The sequence below is a fragment of the Propithecus coquereli genome, unplaced genomic scaffold (assembly GCF_000956105.1).
Source record: "Propithecus coquereli isolate 6110/MARCELLA unplaced genomic scaffold, Pcoq_1.0 Scaffold166, whole genome shotgun sequence".
In the NCBI taxonomy this organism is placed as follows: Eukaryota; Metazoa; Chordata; class Mammalia; order Primates; family Indriidae; genus Propithecus; species Propithecus coquereli.
The window spans coordinates 5,413,037-5,432,591 of NW_012141191.1; the positions used below are offsets into that span (position 1 = coordinate 5,413,037).

General features: G+C 42.6%; 1 protein-coding gene across 1 annotated transcript in view; it reads left to right on the top strand.

Annotated features, from left to right (window-relative positions):
* The first annotated feature begins 6,298 nt into the window (after positions 1-6,298).
* Positions 6,299-19,555, top strand: part of DMRT1 (doublesex and mab-3 related transcription factor 1) — a 105,035-nt gene continuing 91,778 nt past the window's right edge. Inside the window, exons 1-2 of the mRNA XM_012641603.1 lie at positions 6,299-6,863; positions 10,493-10,676. Coding sequence (XP_012497057.1) covers positions 6,510-6,863; positions 10,493-10,676 — 538 coding nt within the window. The 5' untranslated portion in view covers positions 6,299-6,509. The remainder of the gene's footprint in view (positions 6,864-10,492; positions 10,677-19,555) is intronic.

A 19,555-nucleotide genomic window follows, 5' to 3' on the forward strand; every position in this document is an offset into this window, starting at 1 on the left:
TCAAACAAGATTTCTTCTTGAAGTTTTAAGGAATTGACTCTACAAGCAAAATGTATGATGGTAAGCCATTTCTTTTTCTTTAGGTTAACAGAAGTCAGTCTACTGATAATTTTGAAATAGCAGTTAATACTGAAAAGTGATCTAAATTATCTTCAAAATACATTTCTTAATTTCTCTGAATTATGAGAGTGTTTTCTCTGAATCACTTTAACTTGTATCATGTTCAGTGATTTTTCTAGATAACAAACTTTTTCTTTTACATATCAGAACTTCTTCATTTTAACAATTTTTATGGGGAAAAGATCTAAAATATGTGTACTCAAACAAAGAGTAATAAACTGAAAGTGATTTAATCTTTTGATGGTAACTCACAGGGGCAGTACTTGTGAAAATCAATCATTGTGCATTCTTATAAATTAATGATGGCCCTTGCCCTGAGTAACATAGACCAGGCTTCCCTGCTTTTATGGCTGTGCTGTCTCCTCTCCTCCACCTCCCCTTTGCTAGCCTGCCAGTGTACTATTTATGACATGTCACCTTATTGTAACCTCTGTCTTCATAAGAGCCTGAAACTAGCTCCCGATGCTCAGGTAATATCAGGATGATGTGCTTTGTGACAGTGTTTGCAACCTACAGGCTTTGTCATTTACCTTCAGTTTCCAGGTTGGGCTCCTAATTATTGACCTTGTTGGGGACACTTTACTTGGGAAGAACTAGCAGAATGCCCAGAACCTAAAACTTTCCTCCAAGCTCCCCTCATCTTTAATCTGTGCTTCAAAATGCCTTTTACAGAATTCTAAAACAATAATGGTTCATACTTAGATGGTCCTTATTCTCTCGAAGGCACAGTTTTAAGCCCTTTATATACATCAATCACTGCATCTTCATAATAATTCTTAGGCACAAAGAGGGTAAGTGACTTCCCACAGGGATGTAGCTGGTAAGTGGCAAAGCTGGGACTCTAACACAGGCAGCCTGACTGCAAGGCCTGTATTCCTACCTACCACAACCTATAGGATTCTGACTGTTGTTCTCTGAGCTTATGAAACTTGAATGTATAGAGGAAGGTGTCTGGTAATTAGGTTTCACTGCTGTGACCTCAGGCATAGCCATCTTCCTAAACAATTAGGTCTCTGCCAGCATTTTCTGCTTTCAAATTCTTCCTGTTCCTCCAGTCTGAACTACTGTGAACATCAGCTACCAACAAGATCAAGCATTTTCTTTGTGGCAGGCACCTTTCTGGTATTTTATAAACATCTTAGATCCCTATGACATGTTGTCCCCATGAAAAGACAGAAGGCTCAAAGATGCTAAGTGGTTTGTTCTAATCACACAGTGATTGGCAGAACCCACATTTTCATTCCTCAAACACCTCAAGGACAAAAAGCCTCCATCATTCTCCATTTGCCTATAGGATGGAAGCCAAATTCCTCACTGGCGGGCAAGGTCCATGCTATCTTTCCAACCTTATCTCCCGCTGGGCTCCAGCTTGACTCCTCTGTTCCAGACTGGCATGTCTGTGCCCTCTCCCACAACCCGCAGGCTCACTCCCAGCACCCAGCCTTCCATCCGTTGCTCCCACGACTTAGAAATGTCTTATTTTTGCGGACTCAAATCCTGTTGGACTTCGGGATAGTTCAGTCTTCCATCTCACACAGGGTTGGTCCTCCTCCATTAACTGCTTCAGGCCCTACCAGTCCCACTTGTCCCTTGTCCCTACTGTGTGACCCGGTGACTGGGGCATTGATCACACACAGCTGCACACCTCACCATCAGTTCAGGCCAGCTGACTCACGGCAGCACATATGACACAGGGAGCTGAATGCTTTGACTTATATGGTATCTCACTTTGTGTATATGGTCAGAGACACCACAGAGAATTTTCCCTGATGCTCTAAGACCTGGAGCAAAAACAGCCCTCCATGAACAAAATGCAAATTAGATGGAATTTATCATCAGTGCCTTCTAATATAGCTTCCCCTCCTCACAGGCTCTTCCAACATGTGGAACTTGTATATGTAATATGTACCCTGCTTGCTCTCTGCTGCTTTCTCTCTCTTCTTTCCAATATGGAAATAATAACAACAAAAACAACAGATGTATTACTGTGTGCCACCTACTTTTCTAAGTACTTCCCAGGTATTAACTAATTTAGTCTTCCTAGCAACATTTAGAGGTAGGCATTAGCATTACCTTCCCTTCTACCCTCACGGGGACTGAGTCACAGAGGGTTAAAGTAACTTGCCTAAGGTAACACAGCCGGGATTCAAAGCTAAGCATTTTATACTATACTGTGTCGCCAATAAAACGATGTATTAATTTTTCTCTAATAGTGAAAATAATACCTGTTAAGTGTTTTTTTGTAAAAAAAAAAAAAGACAATAAACACAGTAGAAGGAGAGTATCATCCATAATCCTATCACACAGGGAAAATTCAATAATCTACTCAAGCAGCTATAAACATGCCCTAGTTTGTATTTCAACAGTGGAACCATACTGTACATCATGGAGAGTTTTCTTTTTGTCTTTTAATTCAAAATTTTAAACAGCTTCATTGAGGTATAATTTATATATCATAAAATTTACTTATTTCGACCATACACATAATTTTAGTAAATTTACAGTTTTGCAGCCATTACTATTAATATAAAACAATTTTAGATCATTTCATTACCCCACACAGATGTTTTATACCCATTTGTACTTACCCCCAGGTCCCACCCCTAGCCCCTGGCAACTGTTAATCTTTTTTCTTTCTATATTGATTTGCTTCTTCCGGACATTTCATATAAATGGGATCACATAATAGGTGGTCTTTTGAATCTGGCTTCTTTCACCTGGCATAATGTCTTCAAGGTTTATCCATGCTGTAATGTTTATCAGTACTTCATTCCTTTTGATGGCAAAATAATATGCCATTGTATGGATATACTGCATTTTATTTATTCATTCACCTGTTGATGGACATTTGGATTGTTTCAAGTGAATAGTGCTACTAGGAATTTTAATGTATAAGTCTTCACATGGATATATGTTTTGATTTCTCTGAGGTAGATACCTAGGCATGGAATTGTTGTGTCATATGGTAAGTTTTCGAAAATGTCTATACAATTTTACATTCCCGCCAGCAATATATGAGAGTTCTAGTTTCTCCACATCTTAGCAAACACTTGCTATTGTCTATCTTTCTGATTATAGCCATTCTACTGAGTGTGAAGCAATACCTCATTATGGTTTTGATTTGTATTTCCCTAATGACTAATGATACTGAGCATCTTTCCATGTGCTTATTGGTCATTTGAATATTTTCTTTGGTAAAATGTCTATTCAAATCTTTTGCCCATTTTTTCTTTTCTTTTTGTTTTTTTTTTTTAAATTAGAGATGGGGTCTTGCTATGTTGCTCAGGCTGGTCTCAAACTCCCGGCCTCAAGGGATCCTCCCAGCTTGGCCTCCCAAAGTGCTGGGATTATAGGCATAAGCTACCATGCCTGGACACCATTTTTCAATTGAGTTATTTGTCTTTTTATTATTAAATTATAAGAGTTCTTTATATATTCTGGATACAAGTCCTGTATCAGACATATGATTTCCAAGTATTTTCTCACAGTCTATGGCTTGTCTTTTCACTTTCATAATAGTGTCTTTGGATGCATAAAAGTTTTAAATTTTGATGAAGTCTAATTTATCAATTTTTCCCCCTTTATCTCTTGTGCATTTGGTGTCATATCTAAGAAGTCTTTGCCTAACCCTTACGTGTTTTAGAACTGTTCCCCTCCTCCTACACTCATTAGTATGTCTTGGACATATTTCTAAATCAATAAATACAGATCTGCATCACTGTCTTTATGGCCTTGGTTTCTGGAAAGTAGAGGGGGAAGAAAGGAGACAACAGGGTTGTCTCAAAATATGCAGCACAAGCTACTCAAAATATGCAGCACAACTCTGTGCATTCTTTTTTTTTTTTTTTTTTTGAGACAGAGTCTCACTCTGTTGCCCTGGCTAGAGTGAGTGCCGTGGTGTCAGCCTAGCTCACAGCAACCTCAAACTCCTGGGCTCAAGCAATCCTACTGCCTCAGCCTCCCGAGTACCTGGGACTACAGGCATGCGCCACCATGCCTGGCTAATTTTTTCTATATATTTTTAGTTGTTCGATTAATTTCTTTCTCTTTTTAGTAGAGACGGGGTCTCGCTCTTGCTCAGGCTGGTTTCAAACTCCTGAGCTCAAACAATCCACCCGCCTCGGCCTCCCAGAGAGCTAGGATTACAGGCGTGAGCCACCGCGCCCGGCCTAACTCTGTTTATTCTTGAGGCCTCCTATCTCCTTTCTTCTCCTGTCTGGTACCTCTTCTGTGTTTTGTGAATAAAAACTTTACTAGGCTATTAACTTTATCACAACATTTTATGTTTCAATACCTTGGTCACATAGATTCCTAGATCCAAATTTTCTGTGGGCTCAAGTCCTTCCGTCATAGATTCCTTAGAAGGAACATACACTCCCCTGTCATTTGGGATTTGACAGCTGCTTCTTCCTGCATCTATTTCATTCTCTAAAACTGGGCATTGGGAATGATTCAGCTCCAGCTTGTGTATTAAAATGTAAATATGGAAAAAGAAAATAAATAGTGGATAATAGCAACTGGCATGTGTGTTTTAATGGAAGACTTTAAAGAAACAAGATATTCCTGAACAAAATAATGTCTATCATTGAAGAGGTTCCAGAATGGGATTTATGGTTGCATCCTGGCACCTGTCAAGAGTAGAGCTTCACTGGCTTCATGGGTAGGGTATGAGGTACTGTGTAAAGCTAGAAGCTCATTTAGGAAATAATTTTCAGAGAACACTAATGGGGAAAATTCACACAAAATCCAGGAAAGGTCCTGTGTGAGAGGGACCTCAGAATTAGAACTGTAAAGGCAGATTAGAAGATTTAAAAAAAAAAAAATTTCAGAGCTCAGTGCTGAGAACATCAAAATGCTGAAAGAGAGGGCCACTAGACAAGCATTTTGATGAGAAGTCAAAAGGGGTGGTCATGTTTCTTTGGAGAACTAGTCCCCTAGGTTTGGGCCCAGAATCTGGAAGGTGAACACTGGTGTAAAGCAAGGTTCATTCAAAGTGCATTGAGACCCAACTTGGAGTCTTTAACTTTTTTCACATGGAAAAGCCACTGCAGGGGCTCCCCTGCTGTGTGCATGGAATATACTGGAAGACTAAGACTGGGAGAGACTAGCTGGAAACTACTGCAGATTCAGACTTGGAGGGAAGAAGCAGACTGGCTGAGGTGGACAGGTGGGTATGTAGGAAGAACACATCAGCAGGGCTTAGGGATGGATTTGCTGTGCAGGTGCAGAGAGCAGACAGGCATGGCTGGGGGGGGGGCAATTCAGGATGGGAACTCTGGGAAAGGCTGTTAAGATGATCGAGCGGTGTTTTTTTTAGAGGTATGATTACATACAGTAAAATGTACAGATTTGAAGTGTAGGATGATTTTTGATAAATATCTACATCCGTTTAACCCCCCCCCAAAAAAAACTTGTTAAAGTCTGATTTTCCAGTGCCTGTGGGGTCGTGAAGCTGCCTCAAAGGCAAGAAGCTGTATGCACCAGAAGTGAGAAGCAACAAGGGCTGGAACTACAAATTGTAAAGTTATCTGGAGTCAGGAGGCAGAAATCTTGTGAGCAAATGAACACAGGTGCAGGAAAGGACAAATGGAGAACAGAAAGTCCCAACCTTTGACATTTTTGGCGCGCTTGAGCCCCACACACTGAGGGTATTATTTGCCCATATTAATGCAGAGACTTCTCTCTTCTCAGGCCTTCAGCCTCATACTTAATTTTCTTAAGAGAAAAATAAACCATTTTCCGAATTGGCTGCTACCAAGATCTGCTCGATTGAACTTGGAGGATGTGCCTCTTTGGGGGGGCAGGGAGAAGAGCTAGAGGACCCCACAGGGTGGTTTGCACCACCTCCAAACAGCATGCACAACTCTGCTCTTGACCTGGGAAGCCCAACTTCCTCGTGCAACAGGCTCTGGCAGCCCGGTCTCTGCGCCCTGGAGAGCTGAGGGGTCACACCATCCCCCAGCCGCTCTGCACCTCTTGGTGCGTTTGCAGCGACTCTGCAGCAGCGTTCTGGGCGCGCTTGCAATCCGTGCAAGCTTGCACGCGGCTGGAGCGCGGTGGCTGGAGTTGGGGGACGGTGGGCGTGGCCGCGCTTCCTCGCGCCCTCTCCCGCCCCGGCAGTCCCGGGAACATTCTGAAAAGTATCCAAAAGTTCTGCGCCCCGCGCGCGCGCGCCAAAAAAAAAGGCACGAACCTCTCCCCTCCCCACCCCCACTACTCCAGGCGTGGCGTGTCCTGACCTCGCCATTCTGGCTGCACCTCCGGCTGCAGCGCACACGCCTCCTGCGCCTCCTCTCCGGGAACCTAGCCGTCGGTTGGGTTCTTCCCTCGCAGCCGTCTCCAGACGGCAGAGGTGACCGGAGAGTCCTTGCACTTCTCCTTGGGGCACGATGCCCAACGATGAAGCATTCAGCAAGCCTTCCGCACCGTCGGAGGCCCCGCTCGCCCCCGGAGCACCGCCGCAGGGCAAGGCTGGGGGCTTTGGCAAAGCGGCCGGGGCGCTACTGGGGGCAGCCGGAGGATCGGGTGCCGGGGGCAGCGGCAGCGGAGGAGGCTCCGGCTCCGGGGCGTCGGGCCTGGGCGCGGGGAGCAAGAAGTCCCCGCGGCTGCCCAAGTGCGCGCGCTGCAGGAACCACGGCTACGCGTCGCCGCTCAAGGGCCACAAGCGCTTCTGCATGTGGCGGGACTGCCAGTGCAAGAAGTGCAACCTGATTGCCGAGAGACAGCGCGTGATGGCCGCGCAGGTGAGTGCGGGCGCCTGGGAACCTGGGTTCAGCCCGGAACTTTTTAGATAAAGTCGCTCTGTCATGGCTGTCGCCACGCGGAGCCTGAGGTCTGGAAGGACTTGGCGGTGTTTGCCGTCGGCCGCGGCGCGCTCGGTGTCCGGGACTCCCAGCCACGCGACGACGCCAGGCTCGGAGATCGGGGGACGCGTCCCTAGACTTGCTCGCCAAGCAGAGTTGCGGGGTTCGCTCCGCTTGGGGTTCCCCACGATCTCTGATCCCGCTTCCCAGCAGAGTTGTGGGGTTCGTCTCTGGGGGAGTCTTTGGAATCTCTAACTCCGCCTCAGCAGAGTTGTTGGGGTTCCCTCTGCTCAAGGGTCCCTGGGATTCGGTTCGCCCTATGGGAGTCCCCGGGATCCCCGAGTCCGCTCTCCAGCAGAGAGTTGGGGGCGTCACTCTGCTGGGCGAGTCTTCACTCTCCGCGATTGCGGGGTTCGCCGCTAAGGGAATCAATCCCTGGCTTGTCTGACCTCGCGCTCCCAGCAGAGAGTTGCGGGGTTCGCTCTGCTGGGGGGGGATCCCGCCCTCCGAGCTAAGGGGGGATTCGATTTTCTCGGGGGTCCCCACGATCCCTTACTCCGCCTCCCCGCTGAATTGCGCTTTTTCCTGGGGGGTGCACGAGCGAGCCGCTGGGTGGGGTGCAAGGGAGACTCGGCCCGTGCTGCGGCTTTTCTGGGTAACGGTTGGGCAGCCTTGTTTGTTTTTCTAGAAAATTCTTTGCAGTGGACGCCCGCGTGGCGTGGTCTTCCCTTGTGCGCTTGGCGCACTTTTTTGTGTTCGCCCCCACTGGATCGAGGCTGAGCGCCTCAGCCATTTTGAGAACTGGACAGTTGCCGTGCCCGTTCAAGTTATTCGAGTGCAGATTATTTTGAATATGTTTTAAAGCATGCTTAAGGATTTTTAGAAATATGCGCAGGGGGTGAAATGCGCGCACGGGTTTGAGGTTTTGAAGGTCGTTCACGATTTTTTAAAAAAAGCTTCATAAGTAGGCTAGTAATTGGGCATCTTAACGGAATACTTAATGTCGTTAGTATCCTAAAATGATCTTTAGAAGACAATAATATACTTTCTTTCCGGCCAAAAGGTTGTTTGATTTTCCTGAGGCAGGTTATTTAAAAAGAAAAGATACCAAAGAAATATTTGTTAACGATGTGCTACTTTTGATTAAGAATGTGTAAATATCCTCCATTGAACACGACTGCTGAAATGCCTAAATAAAGATTAAATGCTTTTTTTATATATCAGATTTTTAAAAATGCGCTTTAAACTAAATATTTTGGCTGCACAGGTTGTGAGTGCAGTCATGAAAATAGATTTTTTTTTTTGGTACCTTCATAGGCTTCTTTAGCTTAAGCTATGGTGGATGAAAAGAGTACACCGGGTGTAGCATTAAAATGCATCACAGTGAGCTTGCTGAAAAAAACTTACGGACTTTTAGATTACACTTCTAGGTAGGAAAAGATTCTGAACATTGAGTCGTTCGCTTAAACATTTAGTGTGAAGGGTATGCTCCTCAAAATGTAATAAAAATATTTCCCTAGTAGGGAAATTAATTTTTAATAAACTTTGTTAGTAGAGGGACTAATTGTGAGGTGGCTGTTTGCTATGTTAAAAGTAAAAAGCAAGTCAAGGTTACTTTTAGAATGTGAAACTTCAGTGTTTTACACATCAGAAGGCTTGTTCTGTGCCTTAAAAATACATAAAACAACTTCTTTTTAGTCATTCTAAAATGGTTTGAAATTGGTCTTGGGTATTAAAATATTTTAAAATAATTGCATTTTTAATCATTTGTCACCCCCTTCCCCGTTTAAATAACATTTCGTAAGTCATCTTCAGAGAAGATGTTTGTAAAGGTGTCCTTAGTTTACAGAATGGATACCCTGTGCATTTCGGGTATAAGTGTGCATTGACATACTTCAGAGGTTTGCAGGGTTTTTGAAACTTCTGGTCAAAGTTATTGATACCATTTCTAAACTTCTTGGTTAATAATGGAAAATACAAGATTTAAGCTTAATCATTGAATTTTAAATAATTGATTATTTAAGGTTAATTTTTCTAAGTTGAAGACTTTTTTTAGTTATGAGTAAAAGTTCCAAATTAATCAGCTTTCTATGTTTGGACTACAGTTTTCTTGAAACAATATACAAATTGTAGGTGTGTTTTTGATTTAACATTTTGATTTCACCTTTTGGCTTGTGTCTGGGCTTCTGAGGTACAGGACAGGTACTTTTACTTTCTCCTTTCATAATCATCAGTCCTGTAGTCAATTTCAAAAGAAAATCTCTTTTTTTTTTGTTACATGTAGTAAGCAAAAATACAATTTATGTTCTTTAAACCTCTTTTTTCAACCTTTAACAATGTTATTTAAAAGAAGATAAATTGAAGAGGGACCATGAGGAGTTTCTTGGGTAGGTCAGGTCCTCTCCAGTCCCCAGTTCTGGCTCTCCCTCCCTCCTGCCTGGAATGTCACACACCTGTCCTCCGCCTTTCTCATCCAGGGACTTCAACACCTAATTCCTGCCCCTTTCCCCCACTGCTTCTCCACATACTCTCTCCCTCCCTGGGAAACAGGGCTCTGCAGGCTTTCCTAAGCAGCCCCTGTCTTACCTGCCCACCGTGTTCCAGATTGTTCCACCCCTTCATCCTTGCTGGTCCAAGTCCTACTCATCCTATTCTTCGATACTCTGTTCAAATACTACCTCTGGCTGATTCCTACATTTTAAAGATGTTTCCATCTGTGAATTTCTTCTGTAGGATTGGTGTGTGCTTCTCTTATGGTGTTTATCACATTTTGTCTTGTGTTGTAGTCCCATGTTTGCTAGCCTCCTGTTTCTCCTTTGAAACAGTAATTTAGGATCTAATCTAATCTCACTGGTCCCTGTTCTTAGTACCATGGTCTTTTACATATTTGGGGAATGAGGAATAAGTGATCTCATTCTCCTTCTTTCCTAATCTATAATCTGTCAATGCTTGTGACTTTTTCTTTTTCAGATTGAATTCCTACTTGGCTCACTCTACAGTTTTACCTGCTCTTCCCTAGCCAACCTTATTTCCTGATGCTCTACACACCCATTTGTTTAATAAGTTTTTCCTTTCTTTTCTTTTCTTTTTTTTTTAATGGAGACAAGGAAACCTCAAACTCGTGCATTGAAGCGATCCTCATGCCTCAGCTTCCTGAGTAGCCAGGACTACAGCTGCATGCCACCACACCCAGCTAATTTTCTATTTTTTGTAGAGATGGGATCTTACTCTGTTGCCCAGGCCAGTCTCAAACTCCTGGAGTCAATCGATCCTCCTGCCTCGGCCTCCTAAAGTGCAAGGGTTACAGGTGTGAGCCACCATACTGGGCCTGAACAAGCAGGTTTTGAGCACCTACTGTGGGCCAAATACTCTGGCTCTAAACCGTTTTTCAGCTTTGACTGCACATCATAGCTACCTGGGTGGCTTTAAAAGAAATTGGAGATTTGCAGACCTCACCTCCAGAGCTAGTGAATCACAGTATCAGGGTGGGCAGGGCTTTCTGTGGCTTCGGCAAAGCTGTGCATGTGATTCTGGAGTGCTGGAGGATGACCTGTTGTCCTGTCTTCTAGGTGGCCCTGAGAAGGCAGCAGGCCCAGGAGGAGGAATTGGGCATCAGCCACCCCATCCCGCTGCCCAGTGCGGCCGAGATACTTGTGAAGAGAGAGAACAATGGCAGCAACGCGTGCCTCATGATCGAGAACAGCAGCCCCTCTCAGCCGCCACCGGCCAGTACCCCCACCACTGCAGCTTCAGGTAACCTGGGGGGCTTGGGGTTCACATCCAGACCAGGCACGAGGGAAGAAGAAGGGCTGCATCCACATGAGCCATGTATAACATGCAGGGCTTAGAGGATTTTCTTAAAGGGCTCTTCCTCTGAAGGTCTGTTTTTGGCCGCCTCACAAAGGAGGTGGCCATGAATTCTAGAGATGGAGATTGAACAGCTTCCCTTTCCTGTTGATAATTAGTCAAGAGTGAAGCTGGACAGAGTCAGAATCACAGAATGTCAGAGAGAAGTGAGATTATTCCGATTTTATCTGGGTCCACCCTTCCATTTTTGGGTCATCTTGATGGAAGCTAAAGATCCTGGTTTGCTAGAACTGGAAGTTTATTTCTCCATCCAGGACTGCATCTATTTGGGGAAAGTGTCTGAAAAGGCCGAATCCTGGGTGTCAAATGTGAGTGAGCGCTGGGAAGTGACTCAGGAAGGCATGCCACATTGGCTTGAGTTCTCTCCTGTGTGCTAAGCACTGTCTCGGAGGCTGTATGTGTGCTGATTCGTCTCGTTTCATTCTCAGACTAACTCTGTAAGGTAGAAGTTCTCGATCCTTCTTTGCACATATGAAAACTGAGGTGTAGAAAGTTAAATGACCAGCCAAGTTTATTGAACTAGAAAGTATCTGAATCAGTCCATCTGCCTCCAGAGTTCAATGTGCTTACTGCACTGGGTCTGCAAATTACCTCGAGAATCACAGTGGTCTAGGGCCACACTGTCCAATAACGGAAGCGCCTAGCCACAGGTGACTATTTAAATATACATTGATTACAGTGAAATCAAATGAAAGCATTTCCTCTGTTACACCAGTGACATTTCACATGCTTGATAGCCACATATAGCTAAGGGCTACCATATTGGGTAATCATTTCTGTCTCTCAGAAAGTTTCATTTGATGAAAGGAGCTCTAGGACATCCACCAAATAAAGATCCATGGAATCTGTTGTTTCTGGCAATTAAATACACATGCTTTGATTCACAGAATGTCTGTAAAGGCTGCTAAGCGCCATGAAATACAGTCTTGCAGCGTGGTACCACCTGGACTCAGCTTTCAGGAATGACTCAGTTTTCTGGGCTTAACCACTGGGCTAAAGTTGCTCAACTGCATGTCATTTACTAGTCGTGCAACTTTGGACAAATCACTTAAGCTCTCTGGGCCTTTTGTCTCCTCTTCTCAAAAATAAGGGAGAGGGTTCCTGAGGGTCTTGAAGACCCCATGAATCTCGGCCATTATAAAGAAGGAGGGTAAGCAGGCACCAAAGAAAGCAGGTAGGTACGTCTGTGTGTGTTGCTGGAGCTATGGATTCAATAATTAACAAAAGGCAAGGTACTCTTCTTTTTTCTTTTTTTGGATTAGTTGCTCATAGTATATGTTTACAACAGTTTCCAAACTTTGTTTTTCATAGGAAGGAAGGAGTATATCTGTCAGAAATAGGATCTTTACACTTAGGGATTTTAAGACGTGTCCAAGTCTTAGTGACCAAATGATATGGGCGGCTTGGGCTGTAGGGCTGAGATGAGAGCTGTGGATGTGTCATATGAGTAAAGAGGGGGTCCCAGTGCAAGCTTTTACATAGGGGAGTAACTCCCTTGAATATTCACACACATCTTATGAGGCAGGAATTATTTTCACCATTTACAGATAAGGAAAGCAAGGCTTAGTAAGTGGTAGGGAAACTGCCGCAGAAAAAAGTTGTGCTGAGGTGGGTTCATTCCAGGCCTGTCTGTCCCCAGAGTCTGTGGATTTTCCATCCCACTTGCCTGGAAGGAGAGGCTGGGGGGTCAGTTGCCATGTTTCCTTGGAGAGAATGGACAGTTTTGATTACTTAGAGCCTGTGGTCTAATCTGCAGAGGGATTTAGGGCTAATGGGCAAATAGAAACGATGTTAGGGACAAAATTCCCTGCCATTTTCCCTTGGCTCAGAAGGCTGCAGACACTGGTTTTCAGGGGAGGTCAACTGGGAAAGGCCCATGAGGGGTCAGTGTCAATGCTGGGCATTGTGTAGGGCACCGGGGGTGGACTCAGGGTCTTGCCTGATGTCCTTCAGTCCACTTTGGTGGAAGGGATGTGGTATCACGTCAGAGTTTGATTGTATGCCCCAAGATAGTGGAGCGTTAGAGTAGGACTTCAGGCTCCACAGAGTTCAGAGTGACAAAAAAGTTCTCCCAGGGGATTGCAGAGTGGCCAGAGCGTTGATAGGGAAAGTTACAAAAAGAAGCAGCCAGGGCAGCAAGACAGAGGGTTCAGGGTCAAGGAGGATGTAACCAGATTCCCTTCATTGTCTCTGGAGCCGACAGCCCTTGGAGTCATTCTGGAGTCATTCTGGAGTCCTGAACCAGCACTCAAAGGCAAGGGGAATGTCGAAGCCAAGAGTGTGTTGTGCTCATTGGCTCAGGAATAGGTGGGGAGGTGTAGCTCTGGGAGGCTTTGCCTTCCAGAGGAAGATGGGCTGTCCCCCAGCCAGCTATTCTCTGTGGGGCAGGAGCCACAGATCAGCGTTGTTCACCGGACTTCTGTTCAACCTCCTGGGTGGGGATTGAGACCTTCCGGACTGAGTTAGAATCTGAACAAGAGGCAGACAGAAATGCCAGTAGAATGAAAATACACAAATAGAGAGAGAGAAAAAGAGGAAGGGGGGGAGAGGAGAGAGAGAAAACCAGGAACACTGACCAAAGAGAGTCTCGAAGCTTTTATGCAACAGATGGAGCCCAACTTCTTTAGATAGCCTGCTACTAACAAATATATAGCTTATATTAATTTTTCAGAGTTTGAATTTCTTTAAAATGACATTTAAATTTATGCAAGTGAATGGTAAATATTTATAGTAGAGTATAAAGTATATTCAATGAAAGATAATTGTTCTTCCCACCCCAACCTGCAGTTCTCTTCATTATTCCAGGATTACTTGCTGCATGTATAGGCTTGTGTGTCTCTTTATCCTTCTCATGTATGCGTAATATTCACATATTTAATATAAAGAGAATGCATTCTTCCAATTCATGTAATTAGCTTTTTTCCCAATATAATACAGCTTGCAGTTTTTAGTAGCCTAGAATTCTATTATATAGATGTGGAAGGCCAGGATTTGAAATTATTTAATGAGATGTGAAAGTTGTAGGAGTTGCCTACCAACCTGGCTCGCCTGGGGGCAAGTTGCTGACCCTTTCCTTTCTAATCTTTTCTAATATCTGATGTCTAGTGTCCACTAGGCCAGTAGGTTGGTGACATTTAGTAGATTTTTATGTCCTTGAAGTTTCTTAGTTATCTCCTTTTGGCTCCTAAAAGTGCCAAAAGTGAGAGTGAGAAATGCCCAAGATTATTGCTGAGATTATTGGCTGAATTTTAAGGACACTTAGAAGGAAATTGGATTTACCAAGCTGTTTGTTTCACTTACTGAAGAACTGGCCCTCTGAGTAGGATATGTAAGTTAGAAGAAAGTCTCTACAATGCTTAGCCAAAGGTAAGTTCAAATGGACCAAAAGATTGAACAGTATTCCTCCAAATAATGGGTATAAAAGATTTTTGTTGCTTTCTTTTATGATTGTGGGTGTTATGTGGAAAGAAACAGCCTTTTGAAGAAATTCTCTGTTGCTGTTCCTTGTACTGGCAGGATTAGAAGTTAGCAGGTACACTGTTGATTAGCAAAGTTTCTTTTCAGCCGTTTTTGGGGACTCCAAAAAAAAATGAGATGAGTGATTTTGGCTGTAAATGACAATAAATTAATAACAATTTCAGCATTTTCTCTGTGGTTTCTTTTTTCTGAGACAGGGTTTTGCATTGTCATCGAGGCTGCAGTGCAGTGGCACCATCATAGCTCACTGCAACCTCCAACTCCTGGGCTCAGTCCTCCTGCTTCAGCCTCCCTAGCAGCTGGGACTACAGGCACATGCCATTGTGCCTAGCTAATTTTTTTTTTTTGGAGATACAGGGGTCTCGCTATTGCCTAAGCTGGTTTTGAACTACTGGCCTCAAGCCATCCTCCCACCTTGGCCTCCCAAAGTGCTGGGATTATAGGTGTGAGCCATTGGGCCTAGCCTCATTTAAACAATTTTTACCATAAATTGTGCTTTTTTATGTCAAAAATTATCAGCTGATTTTTTTTTTTTTTTAAATCTCAGGCATTCTTTGTCTTTGTAAATTTGGGCTCCTCTTTGTTTTATTTTATATTCCATTTTTCCCTCAACCTCCTGTGTGCCCTGTGTAGAATACTGTCTTATCCAGTACTTAAACTAAGGTCTGCATAGTTATTCGCCTCTCCTTTTCTGTGCGGAAAGTGTCAGATGAAGGCTTGCATTGTAGATAACTTGATGCTGCATGTGTGTCCTTTGTAAGGACCTGAATGTTATCTCCTTTGGGGCCCTCCCTTCTGGAGCACCCTGAACTTCCATCCACACTCACATTCGCCCTCCCCCGGATCAAACCACCTCCAGCCTTCTCGGGCCTCTTCTGGCAGCTCAGCCCCTCCTGTGGGGGGCTGTGGCTCATGGCCCAGTTTTAGTGCCTTTCACTGAGAGTCAGGTTTGTGCCAAATGTTGGAGGGGCCCCTCCCTTGCTTCTCTTCTGTAGCAGTATTTCCACTTGGAGAGCATGTGGTGAAGGAGAGCACATGTCAGTAGCGGAGCACATTTCCTTGTATGTCTGAGAGCTTTAAATGCTTTACAGACATGAAATGTAGTCTTTCAAAAATGGAATAGTGTCCCTATTGAGGAGTTTCCATGAGTAAGAGATATGGCTGATGAATTGACAATTGAAGATACTGAGTTATTTAAATAGAAAACGAATTTCTAGGGCAGTTTTAGGTTTACAGCAAAATTGAGTGGAAGGTACAGAGATTTCCCACATACCCCTTGCCCCCGACACGTGCATAGCCTCCCCCATTATCAACCTCCCTCACCAGGGTAGTACATTGGATAGAATTGGTGAACCTCCATTGACACCTCATTATCACCCAGAGTCCGTTAAGGAACAGTAGGGTTCACTCTTGTTGATGTACTTTTGATGAGTTTGGACAAATGTATAATGACACTTTCTTGTCATTATGGTATCATGTAGAGTATTTCCACTGTCCTAGAAATCCTTTGTTGGGTTATTTAAATTTAAAATAACATTTCGGTTTTTATCTTTCCTAACATTGTAAAGAAGGAAGCACTTCATTCAAATGAACAAAGTATTTTAGACAAATTTGATTACGAGTTTATTTTTTAAAGATTCTGACCACTTAGATGAGCTCCATTTGGTTTTAGACAGAGCTCTCAATTGCAAGTAGAATAGGAAATGATAATAGGTTTTAAAAAGTTTTCAAATAAAAGCATTCCCAAATTTTACTTTCAGAGTCAAAGAAATTTCCAGGATTTCCAAAGAAACAAAACTCCTAAACTGAAGCAATAGTTGGAAGCTTGGATGAAAGAAAATACTTCAGATTAATGGGACTGATTTTTTTTTCTTTTTTTAAAGACAGGCTCTCACTGTTGCCCAGGCTGGTCTTAAACTCCTGGCCTCAAGCAGTCCTCCCATCTCAGCCTCCCAAAGTGCTAGGATTACAGGCATGAGCCACCACACTGGGCCCAGGACTAATTGTTTTGATAGCCTGTGGTTTTAAACAGTGTCTTAGTCAATTTCATTTATTTCAAGGGCAGTCTTTTGCTTACATGTCAAATATAGCAGTTTAATTGGCCTGATAGAAATTCTACATGGATAGTATTTTAGTAAAGCAGTCATAGCAACAAAGTATACAGGAAGTAACCTGGTCTACTTTTGGCTAGAAAGGAAATTTAGAAAATATCTAGAGCCTTAAAAAAATGTAAATATGGGGTTTAAAAAGCCACAGGTAAGTTTTATAACAGCATATGTAAAACACATAAAAACATTTGATTGGTTTACATCTGTGTCTCCTTTGTGAAAATAAAATCTTAAGGGCAAGGATTGCATTTTATTCATCTGTGTATAGTACAGTACCTGCTTTATGGTTGGGGGTCAATAAATCTTTGCTAGATGAGTGAATAAATGGTTAAATTTGAAGTTGTCTTAAAACACTAGATAAGTGTTCGTGAAACTACCTGCAGACATCAGAGAGTAAGAGAATAAAATCATTGATGTTCAATTTGCATTTTTGTTTTACAATATTTTAAAAATGTATCTGAATTTTTAAAATAGTTAAAAATTCAAGTGTAATATCTTAACAGCCTAAGATGTAATTCATATACCATGCAATTCATTTGTTTAAAGTGTACAATTCAGTGTTTTGAAATAAATTCACAGGGTTGTACATTGGTCACCAAAATCTGGTTTTGAAACATTTTTATCTCCTCCTAAAAGAAACCTAGTACCCATTAGCAGTCACTCCCCATGTGCTCCCCACCTCAGCTCCAGGTAACCCCTGTTATACTTTCTGTCTATGCAGATTTGCCTATTCTGGACATTTCATATATTGGTATATTTCATATAACTGGAGTGATAAGATGTGTGCCCTTCCTTGCTAAGTTCATCCATATTGTAGTGTGCATTTCTAAGTATTATTATTCCTTTTTATTACTAAATATTCCATTATATAGACCTAACACATTTTGTTTTTCTATTCATTAGCTGATGAGCATGTGGTTGCTTTACACTTTTTGGCTATTATTTGTAATGCTGCTATAAACATCTGTGCCTAAGTTCTTCTATGAATGTATGTTTTATTCTCTTGGATATACCAAAGGGTAAAATTGCTGAGTCTTGTGGTTACCCTGTGCTTAACCTTTTGAGGAATTGCCAGACTGTTTTCCAAAGAGGCTACACTATTTAAATTCCCACCGACAGTAAATGAGGATTCCAGAAAAATTCAGACAAGTTTTTTAAAATTGAAAGATAAAATGCCTTCATCCTGGCAAACAATACAGGTAGTTAAAACCCAGAGAGTCTCTTTGAGGACAAGAAGTTTAGATCATGAAGGATTTTCTAAGTTTGCATTTTATTATCACTTGAAATAAGTTAATATTTAGTTTTTTAAAAAACCTCCTTTACCTCATTATCACGTATAGTTTGTAATGAGAGGAACAGTGTTTGCAGGAGTAAAGCAATTCATGAAGGGACCTGGGATTGGGCTTTCTTTGTCGTAGCTATATTATTAGCTGATAGAAATATTGGTATCTTTAGGAAGGGCTAAAGCAACTTTTCAGGTGTTATGTATTTCCTAAGAACGAGGGAGCAGGAATTCTACTGCCCTAGTACCTTGGCAAGAAAAAATTTTATCTGTGAATTTCAAAAATTGGAAGACCACCATCACTCTTCTGGAGGGTGAGTAAAACCTGAGAGTGAGGGCAGTTCACAAAGACTCAGAATTTACTGCCCAGAGCTGGTTTTAGTATTGAGAACTTTTATAAATGGTGACACTAGGTTTTGTCCTTGTGTGGTGCAGCCTTGCATCTGCTCCCGTAGGAAACTTTTGGAATGTCAAAAAGCTCATCTGTGTCTCGTTTTCACTTGCCTGCTCATCAGCGTCCCCTTGGAGTCCTTGACCGACATATTCCTGGTTGTCTGTTGGTTTGGGGATGCTGTCCTGTTGACCACCCCATAGCCACTCTTTGGGTCTTGTGGATGCCTTTCTGTCCCATCTGTTTTATTAACTTAACTTCTTAAAACTTTCTTTTACTGTGGTAAAATATACATAACTTAAAATTTACCATTTTAACCATTTTAAGTGCACAGTTCAGTGGCATTAAAGTACATTCACGTTGTTGTGTAACCATCACCACCGTCCATCTCCAGAACTTCCTGAACCAAAACTCTGTACCCATTAAATGATAACTCCTCATTTGCCCCTCTCATTCCCTAGCTTTTGGCCGAGGATGGTCTCTTCTGCCAGCCCAGCTTTCTTCAAAGCTTCCTCGCCTTTGAAATCACCTGTGGACTCATATGAGCCAAGATGATTCCTTTTATCTCTGTCGGCATCCTTTCCTCTCTTTCTTCTCCCAGCCCCCAAATTTTTACTGGATTGCTGACTTCTCTCTTTGTTGTATATGCTGGTCTAATCTGTGCTTCTGGGGTAACGGGGACTCTGAAGTCTCTGGAAGGACTGAGGTTAATAGGGAAGAGGTGCAGGGGAATGCAGACTAACACCTTAGTTTGTAAATTCTCTGTTGGACAAGCTCGACTCTGGGGTTAGGGGTGCTCTCAGTGGTCCCATGAAGCAGAGAGCGCAGAGTAGGGGTGCCTGTGGGGCTCTAGCTGCTGTCTCACTGCTTCATGAGGTTCCTTTTGCAGTTGTCAAAAGCAACTATGAAAGTGCATATCGACATTTGTATCTCAGCCTGAAGGTGTCTTACTTTTCACCTGATTAAAAAAAAAAATTTAATCCAAGGTAAGAAATTTTTTTGATTACTCTGTGAAAATTCACAGAAATACTGATCCCTGTTGCTGACCCAAATTACATTTCAAACCAAGTTTACTCTAGTCTCTTACATCTGTAGGCAAACTTCACAATTGCTAATCTGGTTTTATTGTACCAGATAATACTGAACATACTTTCCAGAAAAAATGCACAAGAAACTCTTAAAGTAGACTATATATAGCTGGCTTGTTGTCAAAAGAAAATATTGATTCAGTATTATAGTAATAGCAGATTTTCTGAAGTTTATTGGCAGTAAGAGTTCTTAGATACTGCTTCAGCCATCCAGTGTCAGTTCAATTCAATATAGACCAACAGATGACTTTCAGTATTGATTTCAGTATTTACAACACTATTTATTTTTGCACCACTCCTTAACTCTGGTCCCGAGGTTTTAAGTTTTATCTAAAATATATAGAATATGTACTAGTTCAGTGAAGCAGATTGGATTCATCAAATACAAATAAATGTTTGCTGAACTGAATTGAATTCAT